Genomic DNA, 19,387 nt, shown 5'->3' on the forward strand with positions numbered 1-19,387 from the left:
CAGATAATCTGTTTTTAAAAAAAGTTTATACATTGTAGAGGTCTATTTTATTGTTGCTGATACTCCTCTCTCAGGTGTAAAATGTCTAGAATATATAATTTATTATATATGGATTCTAGTTAATTTGACATGATTCAAGATTTTCACAGTCTGCAACAAATTAAATATTCATTAACATTTAGAACCTGTAAATGACATAGTTGAACAATAAATGATGCATTTAGGCCCCATTAGAGAAGCTTTTTTGAAGATTCTGAATACAAGGTGGTTGTCTTTGTTACTAGTTATTTTTCTCAACCTGGCTTTATTTCTTCTGCACACTTCAATGACTTGCCTTTTCCTTCTCCCTTTTTTTGCAGCAGAAGAAGTGGAAAATTTTGATGTTTCCAGTCTGCCTGAAGAAGTGCTGCAGAACATTGAAGCTGACAGTTACTGGTGCATGAGCAAGTTGCTTGATGGCATTCAGGTAAATTGATTTCTCCTGTTCTTAACTAGTGAAAATAACTGATTAATGCCATGGCTTTGAACTGCTTTAACGATGTCGAGAAATAGTACATGTAAGAGAAACAGAGGAAAAAAATAAATTTCATCAAAATGAAAATCTGCCAAGAGTTTGATGAAATGGGTTTAAAAGAGTGCTGCCCATTGTTTTTTTCATACAGTACTTCTACATGTCTTAGTGCATTAGTATATGTGAGAATGGAGTTAGAGGTGGTGATCCTGGAGACGTTTTAAGCTCTTGATGTCTATTAGTAGAGATTGTCAGGAGGATTTTGTTACATTTGTTGATCAAACTCTGCATGTAAAATGGTCTAAAAGGGAAATTGTATTTTTTTCTTTATAATTGACTGTTTTACAGAAAGTCCATTTTTTGGCAGAGTAACTTTTAAATGGTTATCCTGGTTCGAAGTGCACTCAAATGCAGTGTGTGTGTGTGTGTGTGTGTGTGTGTGTGTGTGTGTGTGTGTGAGATATAATATAATGTATGAACTGTTGGAGTACAAATGTGTTTGTAATAGTTAGAATCATCTACATGAGGAAATGAAATCTCAGTTAAACTTCTCTGTTTTGAACATAGGGATTCTGCACAATCTAAAAGAGATTAATAATTAGTCAAACAGTGAAAATATAAGATTAAGAAATTCAAATTAATCTATGCCTTAACACTAACATACAAAGCAAATTGCGTTAACTTAATTACATTTACTGCCTTATGCTACAGGCATGTCTGCATTACATACTTTTGCTGATGAATGTTACATTAGCATAAAGCCACTATAGTTGGTACATTGTGCATTGAAACAAGGATTTCTGGCGAGTATCTGCAGTGCCAACAGAAGCATATGCACAATGTACCATATGCACAATGTGGATGGTGCGTAATGTGTAGGTATATCACTGAACAATTCAGCACCATCCTGTATGCTGTGTTTTGGTAAGATCTGGCCATGTGTGATTGGGCAGAAGTGTGTTGTGAAGGGGTAACAGACTTCAGGGTCAAGTTCCCAATATGTAGTTTTATCCATCTCATATGGTCTTTATCCCATAATTTTCATGCCCATTTGAAAATTCCACAAACTTGCATGTAATTTGTTCCTGTCCACAATCTGACAGAATCATGGAGCTGCAGAGATCTGCATGACTGTCATGAGCATTTCAAACACAGGGTGCACAGTCCTCTGGTATTTGCAGAACTAAAAGCCACAGAGAGTACAGTGATTTCCTGGAGGATAAGATTGCTGTGGGGCATAGCAAGAACAAACTCATGGCTGGTGGCATTCATGGAACTCCTATAAATGGTGTAGTGCCACTTCTTGGCTCAAGAAACAAGCACTGACTGGTGGAATTGCAATACAATGCAAACTTGGGATGGTGAACTGTGTCTGTAGATCTTTTGGGTGTGCAAGACCACGTTCCTAGTTCTCTGTGTTGAGTTCACTGCAGGACTTTAGCATAGGAACACCAAAATGAGAGCTGCATTAACAGTGGAGAAGAAAGTGATGATCTCACTGTGAAAACTTGGAAAACTAGATTGCTACCAGATGTTACTTTGGTATAAGAAACTCCACTGTGAGAGCTGTGTCAGGGAAGTGTACAAGATTAACCATCTGCTGCATAGGATTGTGATTCTCAGCAATGTGCAAGACATGACACATTTGCAGCAGTGGGTTTCCAAAACTGCAGTGGAGCAATAGATGTCATGAATATTCCTATGTTGGCTCCAAAGCACCTTGTCACAGAGTACATCAAGAGAACAGTTTTTTTTCCCTTTGGTAATGAAAATGCTGGTGGGTCACTAGTGATGCTTCACCAACATCAATGTTGAGTGACTAGGAAAGGTGCATTGCACTCACATCTCTACTAAAACAAGGCTAATCAAAAAAACTATAAGCAAGGACTTTCTTTCCTGACTAGCAGATTACCATTGGTGATATTGAAGTGGCAGTAGTGATCTTGGGGAGCCCACCAACCCTATATTCCCCTGGCTAATGAAGCTGTACCCTTGCCACCACAGCAAGTAAAGATTCAGTTATTGGCTCAGCTATGCAGAGTGACAGATGAATGTACTTTGGATAAACTGAAGGGACACTGAAATTGTTTACTCACAAGATTTCACAGGAAGAAAAATATCCTAATGGCCAGGGCTCGACAAACTGTGGCGAAATCCACTCGCCAGACCCGTATTGTGCATGCATGCGCCGCCGGTGAATGGAGCGACTGGCTGAAATCTACACGCCCCAGGCAAGTAGATACACTGATTTGTCGAGCCCTGCTAATGGCAATAGATCCATGCTGTGTCCTGCATAAGATCTGTGAAGCAAAGGGGGAAAAGTTGCTGCTCCGGCAGAGGTGTAGCAGCTGTCTGAGTTTGAACAGCTAGGTGAAAGGGCAGTTAGAAGAGTTCAACACAGCTATATGCTGAGGGAGACTAACGGACACTTTAAGAGGGAGCCCCTAGTGATGCATTGTGGTGTACTGTGCTGTATCTGGCCCTGCTGTTTGGGAGCAACAGGCAGCTGGTCCACGAGAGGAGCTGGTTTCTAAACTGGCTCTTCTTGTGGACCAACTCCCACCTGGCACCCCACGCAGAGTGGTAGGAGACTCCTCGGGATTGGGGCTGGAGTGCACCGGCTGCCAGCCCCGCCCACAGGGACTGTAGAATACAGTAATTGCTCGTTTAACATGTGCCTGCTTAACACATTTTCGCAAAAGCACGATTTTTTGGGGGAACATTTCTCAAATAACAGGACCGTCCCTGAAATAACACGAAAATAATCAAGTGGAAGACTACTTCACGCGGCAGTATAAGTTGGTGAAAACAGTGGTAATACTCATGAGCGGATAAATACATATGGTCACAGTGCTCCTCCGCTTATTCATGTGTTTATCTTTGTATTTTGACAAACCTTGGTGACTTGAGTTGCTAGATATCTTGTGTTGCTAGATATCTAATGTTGATGTTGACAACACAGCGCCAACAAAAAATTGACTTTGCCATCACCACCTGAAATGCAACCCCTACCTTTTCCATTATTTTTAATGGGAAAATTGACCTTGCGTAGCACATTTTCGCTTAGCACAAAGATTTTTAGAAATGCATGTATAGTGTTAAATGAATTACTATAGTCCACTAACCGATAAGAATTCATGAGATTACTCTGCTATTCAATTAACCGGTATATAACATCCCTAATCTGTATATAGAAAACTAACAATGTACTTAATAATTGTGTGATGTTTGATGTACTTTTATGATTATTAACTGTGTTTTGTCACTGATCACATGAGCTGTCAAAATATAGTGGGTGCTTTTGTTATCACTAGTCATTCTGCAGCATACATTTGGAACCAGTAAAAAGGATTCATTTTCCAAACTATAGGGTTTTATTGAGTATCAAAAACACTTCAAAAATTCTTTCAAGTTAAAAGCAAATACATTAAAACCTCAATAAATGTATGGAACAGATTTTAAGGGACATTCATGTCCATTTTATGTATCCATACATCAACCATAGCTCTCACAAGTCAGTTTTTACTTCTGGCCTTGTTGTGGGGTGGCAGCAGTAGGAATTTGGCACCTGATTTTTTTGGGAGTTGGGGGAGGATAGGCGAGCAGAGGAAGGTACTATGTGTCAGAGGGCTTTCTGTTCACCCCCTCCTCCAATTCTTGTTATGAAGAGAGAAAGCAGAAGACTAGAAGTTGGAAGAGCGGGAATGTGCTGTTCATGTTCCAAGCAAGCATATCCCAACTCTCCACACTGACAGAGTCTGTTTCCCAATGTTCTGTGCTGAACTCTTATGCCACAGAGCTTTTACCTTATGTACTACTTCTTAGCTCTGACACCACAAATCCTTGCTTGTGTCTCTTTTCTCCCTTCCCTCCTCCTCTTTCTTAGCAGGCCCAACTACACTGCTGTGGACACCCCAGTCCACCGTCTTCCAACTTACGGTTGTGTTCTGTTTTGGAGGTTCATGAGTCTGGGGTCTTCATCTCTCCTCTTTTGTATCCTATGGTAGGGGTGGGGAGTTAGGTTGTGTACTGGCCAAGTTTAGCCTTTTCTTTGGCTTTTAGTATCCTTTATGCCTACTCCTCCACCTTCCTTAGCTCTCCTGATTAGCTTCTTGACCTTGGCTGGAATGAAGAACCAGACAGTGTTGCAGTGTATGCCCATATTTTGCACTCTCACCATACCCCATAGCACTAAGCTCCATCTCTTATCTCTTCTTGTTGTACTAAAAGCTTCATCTGGTTGTGGGAAATGAAAAACCCAGTGTCTCTGTTCTTATTAGTAAGGATATCATATTAAGTGTAAGGATTTCAGAGTATCATACATTCACACCCAAAATTCTATCTCTAGCTAATAAACAGGCCTCTACATTAACATTACAGGCAGTCCCCGGGTTACATACAAGATAGGGACTGTAGGTTTGTTCTTAAGTTGAATTTGTATGTAAGTCGGAACTGGTACATATTGTAGGGGAAACTCTAGCCAAACATTTCTCCAGAGCTCAGTTTTATTCTCCCACACCTCCCTTCCCTCAGTCCTTTATTCTCAAGCTGAGGTGTCTGCTGAGAAAAGCCGCTCCACGACTCCCTGGTCTCCTGGGGGGGGCGCTAGCTTCGCATCTCCCTGGTCTGCTGGGGGGAAGCAGCTAGTGCAGGGTTGCCTCACCCCGTTTGTAAGTAGGGATCCGATGTAAGTCGGATCCATGTAACCCGGGGACTGCCTGTATTCTGCAGTTCCCCATGGACTCAGAGGGAGGCAAGCCTGGTTTTCTGAGTCTGAAAATCTGAATAAGAGTCTGAAGCATCTGTGTTTGCTGCTGGGAAAGCTCCATGGTATGTCCCCCTACTCTGACACCTGGATCTTTCTCTGCCCAGTTTCCTTCTCCATACAGCCTGCAATATTCCTCCTCCAAGTTCTCTGTTCATGGTCTAATGCAGTTGTAGCTTGCAGGATCTCACTGAACTTGTAATTGAAAGTCTGTATCTCCTACTTTTCTGGCTCAAGCATTCCTCAGGGATGGAGGGGGAATCCCTCAATGCCACAATAGTGATAGCTCTGGGTAAAACACTGAGGGTATGTCTAGACTGCAAGCTTCTTTCAAAAGAGAGCGTCCACACATCAAAACAGGATAAAAAAGTGATCTGCTTTTTCAAAAGAGAGCATCCAGACTGCATGGACGCTCTCTCGAAAGAAAGTGTTGATTGCTATTCACATAATGGCCACCAGGGAACCTATGCATTTTTCGATTGGCTCCTCTGTCGAAAAATGTCTCTGTTCTGTGTCCACACACACCTTCTTTCAAAAGAGCTGTTTCAAAAAAGGCATCCTTCCTCATAATTTGAGGCTTACCAATGTCAAAAAAACCCCTGCATTCTTTCAATTTAATTTTGAAAGGGCAATTTAAAAAAATGTAGTCTAGACATACCCAGAGGTACCATTAACAGTACAGTCACAGCAGAAAGCAAATTTCCAATTCAGCACTCCTTTCCCTTGCTTCCCTGAAGTTTTAAACAAGACATACTTGTGCCTTGGTATGTTTATGCCGGCACCACTCACACTTCCAGTCATAGTAAGGGAAATGAGGTAGAAATTGCTCAGAAACAAAGGGGTATACTGTAGTGCTTGAATTCAGGCACTGTTTTCCACAGATGATGGGGATTTTAGCTGATATTTCACTACTGAGGGTAACAGACTGACAAAGAGCACAACAGCTGATAGCCTTCCAAAGCTTTCCATATGTTGTTAGCCCATGCTGCTATGGTGCCTATTATTGCCAGCTGGTGTGGGAAACTATCCTCCTGTTGTGTAAGGAGTAAGGTTGCTGTCCCTAGAAACCTAGTGGAGGGGATTGCAGAGTACCTCCATGAAAGTTCTATCGTGGTCTTTTGAGGGATCCAGGATTTCCCTTTGTAGATGAACGAACTGTTCTGCATGTCCAGCCATCCCCGAAGCCCCTCCTGACTCGTTAGGAAATTTAGGGGAATCAAAAGCAAATAACAACTCTACTTCTCTTTGTTATACTGCTACTGCTACTGCTTCTGGTAGAATAAATGAATTAAAAGTCAATAGTTATGCTCTGCTAAGTTGGGGGCACCATCGTAGTACTGGGAAATATATTTACTTATTATATAAGGTTCCTTTCTCTGCATTTGTCTTGCCTGTGCTTACTTGCTAGGTCTGATTGGACTATGATGAAGACTCAAATAGGCATGGTCAGCTGTGAGGCATGCATGACACTGGAGGACTGCTAGGTGTGCTTGCCAAGCTGGGTTAATGTCTGGAAGAGACATTTTAAAATTGTGTATGGTTTCACAGTAGGGTGAGTGGGAGGGGAAGCTTCTGCATTAAAAAATCCTTGGCCAGAGGTTTAATACTGGTTTAACAGTGATCAGTGTCAGAAGTTATGGGACAGCTGCTGAAGGACTGTTAGAATTGACACAAATGATACAAGTGTCTATATTCACACATCATTAACCTCAAGGTGCTCGAGGAAGTGGTGTTACTCTGTTGGTGTAATAGAGAGATATCACTAGTGGGAGACAAATTTTAGTGCAGACACATGGAAAGCTAAATTGACACAAGACAGCTTATATCCCTCATCTTTGTTGTGTAGACTAGGCCCAAGTCTAGAACCTATTCCCCCATGCTCCCTCCTTCCCCCAGTGTAAAGGCAGCATACACTGACAGAAGGAGGTTTTTTTGTTGGAGGGGGAACACCGTCTGCTTGAATAACATTAGTTGAAGCACTTTTTGTTGGCATACCTGTGTCTACACTAGGAATTGTGTAATTCAGTGCTGTATGCTAGTTTTAGGTAGGTTTGCCAGGTATCCGGTTTTGAACCAGACAGTCCGGTATTTGAGCTTTCTGTCCAGGAAACACACTGAGAAAATACCGGACATATAAGTGTCTGATATTCTTTAATTAAGTAATTGTTATCATGAGTATCAGTACATAGTTGCGTATTGCGTGATCGTGTCTACCAGCCAGGCAGTACGCAGCTATGCAGTAGAGAGGAGGTGGGCAGGGGTGCAGCGGGATGGAATCCCCGGGGCTGGGCTCGTCCATGTGCCCTGACGGGACCATGCGCGGGATGGGCAGCACCCCAGGATCTGCGTGCACCCGGGTCAGCCCCGCTCCCTGCTGACCGGTTCTCCCCTGGCCAGCCCCGCTCCCCCCAACCCCCTCCCAGACAGCCCTGCTTCCTGCCAGCTGGTTCCTTCCCCAATCTCCCCTGACCCACTCCTGGCCAGCCCTGCTTCCTGCCAGCCAGTTCTCCCCCCCACCCCACCCCGTTCAACCCCGCTCCCCCTGACTCCCTCCAGATCAAACTGTCTCCTCTCCTGGCCGGTCCCCCCACCTCCCATTCTGAGATTGTGTGTCCGGTATTTTTTTGAAAGACATCTGGTAACTCTAGTTTTAGGTGTACCAATTGTCTGCAAGCAAAACAGAGACCACCCTTATACAGGGGGGGAAAAAAGACTGAGAGTTTATCATCATATCAGTAAGTGAAATGGGAAGCTCATCTCATTAAGCAATGCTTACCAAAATGCAGCGAGTAGTAGGCCTATAGCCATTTAAGGATTTTAGAAGCTTATCACTGCCAAATTTAAATGGTCATCACTTAAAATTATATGCAGTATCAGTATCCTGTTTTATAGGTGACTCTCTACAGGGGAATTTCAGTAGTAACTAAGAATTTTGAAAGGCAGAAAAGTTCTTGTAGTAAAAAGGCTAAGCTTTTCTTTTACGGTGATAGCCAGGCATGTTTTTTCTGGTTGGCGCTTGAAATTTAAAATGGTGAGTTTTTTTATTATATTTGTGTAGTAAAGACTTGAGATGCAGTTTGCCATCAGCAACTCTTTAGAGTGTTCAGATGGGTAGGGATCTGGGTGATAGCCCATCTCTGTTTTCCAGAAACAGACACCTTTTGGCCACTGTCGTAGAGCATGGCCCTATCTGCTTCCTTTGAATAGTGGGGAAGCAAGACAGGCAGGGATCCAGGTACCAGCAGCTGAGTTGGTCTGACAACTATAGCCACAGGCATGCCAAGAATGGAAGATTTCTCCCACCCCACTCCCTACTCCTTTGCATGAATATCAGTCACCCTTGGCCTCCCTGGTCCTTCATTTTTGTTTTTTACCATTTTTTTCACCTAATCCTTTTTTTTTTTTGTTAGTGATAAATTTCTGGAAAATTTTAAAATTTAAAAGCCAACAACAAAAAGGCTGTAGCTGTTCAGCAGTTGGTTGCCCCTGCCTTTCTGAAGCCTTAATTTTGCTGAGTCCTCTACAAGTGAATTGAGTTAAACTTTGCGCTTTTAAAATGATTTGAATCGCAGCTTTATGAAATGTACATGCCAAAAGAGTTAACCTAGGATCTACGTTTGTAGTCCTTTTTCTATTTCACTTCATTATTCTTGCTGCTTTTCATATTCTTACCAGGTGTCCTATCAAACTGTAACCTTATTAGGGTGGAGACCTTGTCTTGGTGAATATTATTAAAAGATCCCAACGCTTTTGACTGCTGAGAAATGTATACATTCTAAGTAGTAACAATCTATTGTCTTAGACAGTTGTCTGTTAGAAGTTATATTGCATTAATGCTCAAAGGGGGGGCATCATATTGTTACAACATGATAAAGATATTTATTGTCTGAGTATTGTATGGAGTTGTAGCTGGCCTCTTGTCACTATAGTCACCTCAAAATACAGGAAACAAGTTAGCTTTAGAATTTACAGTTAAGTAATAGTTAAATAATTTATCCTAATCTCTTTCTCTTTAGCTATACAAACACTTTTAAAGGAGCAGTTCTTTGCATGGTAGTTTTAGATGTGCTTAAAGATAGTGTTGATGCCTGCATTGGAGAAAGGCAATATTGAGCTTTTTCATCCAGTTTGGGCAGCAAGGTAAAAGTCTCTGTTCTACTCTTACTCAAAAAGATCTGTTTGGTTATAGTGGAATCTTAGATCAGTTTTTAAGAACAACATCTGTTTTTCAAGATGAGATGTTTTCTCCTTTGGATTGGCATCAAGGGATTGTTTTTAGCTGAGTCTTGGCTTCAGTCAAGATTAATTTGCAGCTTTCAGTGAGCTGATTGGAGAATAGATCACTATTTATGTTGCCATTAGTGAAATGTTTAAAGCACTCTTTTCCTTATGGTGTATCTAGACTACATCCCTCTGTTGGCAGAGGGATATAAATGAAGCACTTTGAAAGTGCAAATGAAGCCAGGATTTAAATATCCCATGCTTCGTTTGCATAATCACGTAATGGTGCTCTTTCAAAAAAGCTCCAAAATTGAAACCGCAGTCTAGACACGGTTCTTTCAAAAATGGGGCAAAAATGAGGTTTACGGGATCTTTCAAAAAAATGCCCCATTTTCAAAAGAAGCGCATCTAGACTGGGGTTTCAATTTCGAAATAGAGCTTTTTTTGAAAGAGGGCCATTACGTGATTATGCAAACGAAGCACAAGATATTTAAATCCTGGCTTCATTTGCACTTTCGAAGTGCTTCATTTACATCCCTCTGCCAACAGAGGGATGTAGTCTATATGTATCCCTAGTATTTTCTGGTGATGTTCCACCATATCTTTCAGATCTTCTCCTGGTCTCAAGTGAATTTGCTTACCTGTGTTTTAAGTCCTTGAGGAATATCCTTTTTATTTATTTTCTTTCAAGATTATTTTATTAGTGAAAGACATTTCGGTTAGAAGTGTTAGTAAGTGGTAATCCCTTGTGTCTGTCCCGCCTTTCTAGAAACAGCTGATGCAGAAAGCAAGCTTATTTCAGAAGTGTGTCAGCAGTTGTTGGTCCATCACCTGAGCAGATGATATTCAAAACTTTCTCCGTACTTCTCTTTCTAGTTTTTTGAGGGCACATGCATGGGAATGAGATAGGAAATCTCTAAACTTTTGTAGAAATGGTCATAGTAGTGTAACACAGGTGAAAGTTGATTTTTGTCTGTGTAAATATGTGGAAACGATATTCCCAAAGCACTCCGTATTCTCCATCGGTAGGGGTTTTTGTTTTCTTTGATATAATTCTTTTCCATTTAGCATATAAAGACTTATGCTTTATATTTTGAAAATATTTTAACTTAAAGACTGCTTTTCATATGAAATATATTTTTTCTCTTCCTTTTCCCCCTGCCCCAATTTATTTTTGGAACTGGGCTTTTAATACTCCATTCATCTGAAGAAATGGGTTGTACTCACAAAAGCTCATGATAACATCTATCTGTTTTGTTAGTCTTTAAGGTGCTGCTAGACTATTAGTTGATTTTAAGCTTTTTGGATAGCCTATGTCCGTGATCACCAACCCATTGATCATGATCGACTGGGGCCCGACCAGTTAATCATGAGGAGTTCGGTGACTCCCCATTTCCCCCCACCCACAAGAAGAAGCCCATACTGATGCTACCTCCAGCAACAATGGAGGTAGCGCTGGCTTCCTTCAGGGGTGGGGGGGAGGGGAAGGGAGAGTCCTGCAGCTGTGCGCCACTTCTGGGGTTTCAGGAAGTGTGTGGGCTGCTCTCCCCTCCCACAAACAGCTAGCGCATTTCCTGAAATGCCAGGTCTGTGGCATGCCGGTGACTTCCTTCCCCTGCTGCCTTCCTGCACGGGGAGAGAGGGGGAGGGTCCTGGGACCACACCAGCTCTAACTGCTCAGGCAGCTCTGCTACCTGGGACCTGCCCCTCCTGCAGGAAGGGGGAAGGTGTGCCACAGACCTGGCATTTCAGGAAACGTGCCGTCTGTTTGTGGGAGGGAGGAGCAGTGCACATGCTTCCTGAGGCCCAGCATCCTGTCCCCCTCCCCCACTAACAGCTGGCATGTTTCTTGAAATATCAAGTCTGTGGCATGGCCAGGACTTCCTTCTCCTTGCTGCCTTCCTGCAGGGTGGTGGTGGTCCCGGGACCGCACCAGCTTCAACTGCTGCCTGAGCAGATGGAGCTGGAATGGTCCCAGGACTCTCCCCCGTCCCCACACAGGAAGGCAAGAGGGGGAAGGAAGTCCCCGGCACACGCTTCCTCCCAGAATTCCTACCTCCCACCCCCCATGCAGGAAGGCTTCAAGGGAAGGAAGTCGCTGGCACGCCACAGACCTGGCATTTCAGGAAATGTGCCGGCTGTTTGTGGGAGGAGGGAGCAGTGCACGTTTCCTGAGACCTGGCTGCAGGATCCCCAGGTACTGACCCGAGCCGACCCTGTCCCCTCCCCCTGGCCAGACTTCCCCCCCGTAAGTACCCTGCCCCAGCCCCACCAGCACTCTGTCCCCTGCCCTAGCACCCTGCCGCAGCACCTTGTCCCCTGCCCTAGCACAGTGCCCCAGCACTCAGCTGTCTGCCCTCACCAGCACAATTAGGGCCACATTAGTGAGGTTTGGGGGGGTTTGGAGTGGTGGTTGTTTTGCATCTCACTTATGTGCCCCGACTGACTTTTCTGTGGGTCAGTGACCCATGACTCAAAGCAGATTCCCCGCTCCAATTGGAGCCAGGCTCCCATCTGGGTGCAGCATCATAACACTCCTGTACCACCGCCCCTGACCTCAAATCTGAGCTTATCATACACTAGAACCCCCTGACCTGAGCCTCTCACATCCCCCAAACTCCTGCACCCCCACATCCTTAGTCTTCTGCCACAACACTCCTGCACCATCCACACATAGCAAATCTGTGTCCTGAGCCCATCATACTCCCAAACTCCCTGCCATGAGCCCCTCTCACACTTCCACCCAAACTCCTGCACCCTCACATCCACAAGTCTGTGGCTTGCTCAGCACCCCAACCCTCCACCTGACCCCGGCCTGGAGTCCCCTCTCCAAGCCAGCATCCCCTTCTCCACATCTTCCTGCATCCAAATTTCTTCCCAGAGCTTGCATCTCTCACCCCTTCTCACACCCAGATCCCTCATTCCCATCTCAAAGCCCGCACCCCCTGTCTCAACCCAGTGAGGGTATGGCTAGACAACAAGTTTTTCCAGGATACTGGAGGTATCCTAGGAAAACTCTTCTGCATCCAGGGACGTGTTTATTCTTCCGCTTTTTTTAGCGGAAGAGCAAACACTCTTTCGGCAGCCCATGTATTCCTCATTCTATGAGGAATAAGGGGGCTTCCAAAAGAAGGGTTTTTTCTGACATTTGGCCCAGGCTACATGGGCCAAATGTTGGAAAAACCTCTTCCAACAGAAGGATCGAAAAAAGCAGCAGTGTAGCCATATCCTGAGAGGCTACGTCTAGACTGGCAAGATTTAGTGCAAATACTCTACATGCAAGAGTTTTTGCGTTAGAGTATTTGAGTAAGAGAGCGTCTATATTGGCATGTGCCTTTGCGCAAAAGATTTACTTTTGTGCAAAAGCATCCGTGCCAGTGTAGACGCTCTCTTGTGCAAGAAAGCGCCGATTGCCCTTTTAGCCATTGGGCTTTCTTGTGCCAAAAATTGATTTTACTTCTCTACACTGGCCTCTTGCTCAAGAACACTTATCCCTGAGCGGGAGCGTCAGAGTATTTGCTCAAGAAGCAAATACTTTCATACAGTAGAACATCAGTGTTCTTGCGCAAATACTTGCGGCCAGTGTAGTTCAATACTTGCGCTGAATCTTTCCAATGTAGACACAGCCAGAGTGTATCATGGCTGGAGATATTGGAAGTGATGGAGAGGAAGGGAACAGAGAGGGCGGGGCCTCAAGGAAGGGGTGGGGTTTTGGGAAAGGAATGGGGTAGATCTTGGCTTGTCCTGACATTTGAAAAGTGATTTTGGGGGTAAAAATGTTGGAGACCACAGGCCTATGTAATATCTAGATTTTCTTGTTCTTTCTTCTTACTGTGAGCTGACCATCAGTACTTTGTATCAGCTCTTGGTTAGAAGATAATGCATGTTCTCTTTTAAGGCTGTATTGCTGACGTGCATTTTTTTAAAAATTCAGTGCCTGATTGAATGAACCTTGTACTTTTTGTTCTGGGAGATAAGCTGGAGTTGTAACAGGCTGTGCTTGGCATATTAATTGTAAATGTGCATGTTTTGATGCGGATTTTAGCAGCATCTAGAGCAGGGCTACTCAACTTTGGAAGCCCTGGGGGCCACAATGATACTCGCAGCACATGCCGAGGGCTGCAACTTAATTACCAATGACAGTGCAGAATTTAACTCCTAAAATGCATATCAACAGAAGACCGTTATAGTGACTACTTTTTTGTTTTGGTTGCCACCCACGGGCCACATCTTGAGCCCCTCGTAAATCCAAACCACATCGCGGGTCGCAAACAAATGGGCTGCACGTGGCCTGTGGGCTGCATGTTGAGTAGCCCTGGTCTACAGTTTAAAATGAAAATGCTAGCTCTGCTTTCTTCGATTTATGTGGAGGTAACAGGATTTGCCATGATCCTTTCTGGGTCTTGGTTAAAATGAACAACCCACACTACTATGCTTAAAACAGTCTCATTATGCTTTATTCATTTGTAGTTTTATTTTATCATAACTTAGTGTATGCTAGTTTCCTGGAGTAAAAATTGTACGACTAGATGAAGGCAGAAAGGCTACATATATTCCTTGCCTATTTGGTAATTCTGTGGCCACAATATTATGTCATTGTTCTTTATTATTCTGCTGGTGAAAAATTGCTGGCTGCTACTGATTATCTTTTCCATAAAACACTGAAGAGTTTACAATAGGTTCCTATTTGCATTTGCCACTTTAATGTGACTGAACAAGGTCTTTAACTAGAGTGTATGTACAGGAAAAGCATTGCTGTGCTCTTGGCACTATTACTATTTATAAAATAATTATTCTTCCATAACACTTTCTTGCTTTCTAATTTGAATGTTTCATCAGGTTAGGCATTTTGCACAAGGGCCACAAACTAATTAAGGTCATAAAAGGCTCACTTTTGATAAAATTGTTTATGAAACATTTACTGAAGAAAAGTACTCTACTTTCCCGAGGGTATTTTAAATATAATTATCCTGATCCAAGTTCAAGTAAATAGCCGTATGCTTTCTCTGAGTAGCAGCATCTGAAAAATGTAGCTAGTTTTTTAATTTGACCTTTGTAAAATACGATTCATTGCTTATGTTATACTTCATAAATGACCCATTTCAAAACAAATGCAACACAAACCTAGAAAATAAGCTTTTGTTCTCCTTTAAGAAAAATCTTGCAAGAATGAAAAAAGAAGTGCATAATATATTTTCCAAATCAGAAAAGATCATAAAATCATAGGGTTGAAAGAAACCTTAGGAGGTCATCAAATCTAACCACCTTCCCAAAGCAGGAGTAAATCATCCCAGCCAGGGATTTGTCAACCTAGGACTTAAAAACCTCTAGGGATGGAGATTCCACTGCCCCTCTAGGTAATCCATTCCAGTGCTTCACTACCCTCCTAGTAAAATAGTTTCTTAATATCCAACCTAGACCTCCCCTGTTGCAACTTGGGACTATTGCGCCTTGTTCTGTCATCTGTCACTACTTAGAACAGCCTTTCTCCATCCTCTTTGGAATCCCATTCAGGTAGTTAAAGGCTGCTATCAAATCCCACCTCACTCTTCTGTAGACTAAGATATATAATACACACTTGTTAGAAGATACAACCAGGTATATGTAAAAATACAAAAAAAAAAAAAAAAGAGAAATAATTGCTTGAAATAGTAACACGAAGAACACTTCAGGATTTGAGTGCATAAAAAATTTAGTGTTAATTAACAATGGAGAATAAAATATATTAAAATGTATTTCTTTACCTGGTTTCCTTGAAAGGGCTCAAACAACTTAGTTGAACTTTCACTAATGCATGTAGACTTCTTACTTCCAAAAATTGAATTCACCTATTGAATTCTACAAGTCTCACTTGTACACACAAACATTTTGGAACAACCAATTATATTTCAGTGATGATGCAAGAAGAAGTAATAAGCTTAACATTCACAAAGAACATTTGAAATAGTATGTGAAAATATTAAGTTCTTTTCTACAGTGAATCAGTTGCTGTTGGAAATACCTGCCATGAGTGGTTTTTTATAATAACAAAATTAAGCCTGTCAATAGATAGGGAACTAGACTAGAGATCCAACTTTATGCTCTCCTTATATTTATTCTGATAAGTTGTTTTTGTTGTTTCTTTGCTCTGTCTTAACTATATTTAAGTATCTTGCTTTTGTCAGTTATTTTTCTTATACTTTTCTCTGTTTGATCAAACAAAGTTAATTGTTTGAATCCTATTTATATTCAAAACCAGATAAACTGCTGGTTTTCTCCCTCTTCCTCCTTCCCATCCCACCCCCAAAAAACACCCAGAATGATTGACAGGAGCACTATAGTGCCAAACAAGTTCCCCATTATGCTCTGTACTGTACGAACACATGGCTAGTAACAGATTTGACATGTATCTGACTAAGTGGGTCTTTGCCCATGGAAGCTTATGCTCCAACACTTCGGATAGTCTATAAGGTGCCACAGGACTCCTCATCACTTTTTCAGATTTTACCTAAAAAGGGATATTGATATTTTGCTGTGAGTGTGGCTGTAGGGAGTTTAAATAACCTGATTTTTGTCCAAAAAGATGTGTGTGTGTGGGGAAGAGGAGGAATCAGTGTGCTCAGGTACAACAGTGATGAGTGCAGTGTAAGAACCTACACACATGAAAATAGAGTAGATAGACTCCCTATTGATTGGTAGTATTGTTCTATCTTCCATCTATCTGGCATGCTAGTCAGTGTCTTAGCACACACTATTATAATGGGAATTGGAGCTTTAATAAATAGCTTATTGTTATGCTGAGTGAGACCTGTTGTTAAGGAGTGAGTTACCAGTTCATTTAGTCTTGTCTCTCCAAAGACTAAGAAGAGTCAGAAGGAGAGTGAGGCCCAAATTTCATTTGCTTGTCTTTTTAATGGAAAAAATAATATCTTATGTTTCATCCCTTCCCCTATGTTGTCTTATTCTAGGTTCCAAAGTTGGTCAGGAAGGTACCAAGCCATGGATTTACTAGTAGCCAATCCAGTATTGTAAAGATGGAGAATATCTTTAGTTTTCCTCCCCTTCTTTAAGAAATGTTTGTGGATGTGTGTTTTTCATTTTCACAACACTATTTGCAATATAGAAACTGCTACTAGAAGTAGCAGTATAATTGCTGTATAAATAGATTAGGTAAGTGGTATTTGCTTTTTGACATAGTTAAGATTCTTGTCATAAAGTGGATTCCCCCTGTTGTTTTTATTGCCTTGTATTAAGTCTAGATAGTTGAACCTGCTTCTTATTCCTTATTTTTCACTTTAGAGGACTTAGTAAATGCAGACTCCTCCTATGTCACACATCTACATAAGTCAGGGATGTGAAAAACCACACCTCTGATTTTCAAAACTTTGTTCTCAAGACCTCCACTTGCAGACGCAGCTGTGTTAATGGAAGAGTGCTTCTGTTAATTTAGCTAATCCGTCGTTCAGGGAGCTAGTGGTTCTAAACTGATGGAAAATCTTCTATTGGTGCAAGCTGCATCTACACTTGGCAGTGTACTGGCATAGTTTAACATAACTATGCCAACATAGGTGCTGTAATGTAGACATAACCTTATTCATGCTGGTGTTGGTGTTCTGATATTTCTGATGTAAGGATACATTTGATCACAAGTTACTCTTTGTATAGTTTTAGCAGATCCCTTCAAGTGTTTGAAAATTTAATAGTAACTATTATTGTCAAATTTCTCAGTATCATTTTTGTTTCTTCAATATCTCTTGTTTTACAGTTACCAATCTCAACAATATTTACCAGTGTCCAGCAAGAAACCATGTTTAATTCTCTTTGAAAATGTTTTGATGTGTGGTCTTTGAACTCCTGAGTGCCAACTGGCAAAGAGATTTCAAGACTATCCTGATTCTGGCATATGTATTCTGGTTCACCAAAGAATGTCATGTGAAGTCTTAAATAAAAGACTTCCTTAGTCATTTTTAAAAATGTTTGTGATGTGCATGTACAAATACTGTGTGAAGAGCTCTTTATGTATGTATGCTAGAAATATGTTCTAAAGCCATGGGATCCACCACGCTAGCCACTAGTCATGTGTGGCTGGTTGAGTGTGGCTAGTTGGCTATAGAGTATGGCTAGTTGGCTATAGCAGTAGTCATTATGGTGGCTACTGCTTCAGAAGTGGTTGGATACCACAGTTCTAAAGACTGTATCAAGGTAGAATACAAGTGCTGGCTTCTTCCTTTCCCCAGGGAAAGGATACTCGGCCCCTGCGTCTGTGCCCACTCCACCCTTCTCAGCTCCTTCCCTTCCCCACTCCTCCCCTGCCTCTTCCTGCCCAGTTCTGCCCTGTCCTTGTACCTCCTCCTGCACTCCAGGAAACAGCTGATCTATAGCAGGTGGAAGGTATGGAAAAGAGTTGATTGAAGAGGCTGCCAGTGGATGGGAGGCTCTGGGGGTGGGGAAGAAGGGAGGGAACTCGCTGCTGGTGGGTGCTCATAAATTTTTCCCCATGGGTACGCCAAGTTCTGGAGACACACATGTTTTTTTCTTAGACAAAATACAGTAGAACCCGTTTATCTGTGCCTTCATTATCCAGCTTACCATAGTAACTGAAACACCTGCTGCCTGGGGCCATCCATCTTGGGTGACTGGGGCTCCTGCCATGCCTAGGGTGGACAGCCCATTCGCCACCACCTATTCTTCAATTGATTTGGACTTTTGATTTTCCGATCTGGCCCTGATCCCAATTAGATCAGATAAACAGAGTTCCACTGAATGTTTATTCACCTTTTCTCTCTGTCAACATGAATATTAATCATTCTGAGACAGCAAAATGGGAGTCCCATATACATATGAATTTATGAAGGAGGGATGTGTAATCAACAAGGAGGCATTACACCAAAGAATATACTGTGAGAGGCTGTCAAGGCTGATCACCACTCTGGCACTCTGAGTGTAAAAGATGAGGGGCTTATAAGAGACCTTAAAGTACCTTGCCACTAAAGGCTTCTGCTTAAACCCCCCAAGGTCACAGATTTCCTGACTTTGTGTGCTATGCTGCCATGCAGAAAGCCCGTTTGAGGATCCAGGAAGACACACTTGGGAAATTTTTCCTGTGGGGAACTCTGAAGTTCTTTAACCTTCCCTTAGGAGAGAATTTGAAAACAAACTGTAATTCCTAATAGCTGATCTTTCAGTCTCACGCATGTGCACACAGAACCTTCTGCCTTCTAGGACACAGGAATCAGATTGTAGTCTTAAAAAGGTGGTTTTGTTAACAAAACAAAAAAGATAAATAGTAAAACTCCAATAGTCCGGCATCCAATTGTATGGCACTCTTGATAGTCCAGCATCAAAATGGCAAGAGCCTAGTGAGTGAGCTTCGGCAAAAAACGAGTCACAAGGCAGCTAAGGCAGAAGCTGAGCCGAGCAAAACTGGATGGGATCGAGTCAGTCTGTCACTGGCATTGTGTGACGCTAGACGGTGCTTGTGCTACACAATAAAAAGGTTTAAAACACTTTATATACAGTATATTGTGTGTGTGTGTGTGTGTACACACACACACACACACACACACACACACATAAATACAAAAACAGTTTATAGTACCTCCTGATAGTCCAGCATATCCGATATCTGGCATCACCTAGGTCTCAAAGGTTCTGGATTATCGGAAGTCTCCTGTACTTGGTAAAGCATACTTGGTCGCTAGGTATTAGAGAACAACTGAAAAAACCCTCCAGATTAAAGCAAAGAGAAATGCTTCTTTGGGATTCAGTTTAAAAGTTACAGTGTATAGGTGGGAAGGGCATAGGGGTTTGTCACGTATGCTTAGCAGCTCTTTAAAATTAAGCCATAGCAAAAGCACGGACAGCTATGTTTAAGAGGAAGTAGCCTAACCGCAGACTACGTGGATTGCCTT

The 19,387-nt window shown here is 42.2% G+C and overlaps 1 protein-coding gene across 2 annotated transcripts in view; it reads left to right on the forward strand.

The window, feature by feature from the left end:
- The window catches only part of TBC1D22A (TBC1 domain family member 22A), a 418,728-nt gene that overhangs the window by 149,789 nt on the left and 249,552 nt on the right, over positions 1–19,387 (forward strand). For both annotated transcript variants that reach the window (XM_075927774.1, XM_075927768.1), the window contains one exon: positions 360–466. In XM_075927774.1, the coding sequence (XP_075783889.1) occupies positions 360–466 (107 nt within the window). The remainder of the gene's footprint in view (positions 1–359; positions 467–19,387) is intronic.

The sequence above is a fragment of the Pelodiscus sinensis genome, chromosome 1 (assembly GCF_049634645.1).
Source record: "Pelodiscus sinensis isolate JC-2024 chromosome 1, ASM4963464v1, whole genome shotgun sequence".
Lineage (NCBI taxonomy): Eukaryota > Metazoa > Chordata > Testudines > Trionychidae > Pelodiscus > Pelodiscus sinensis.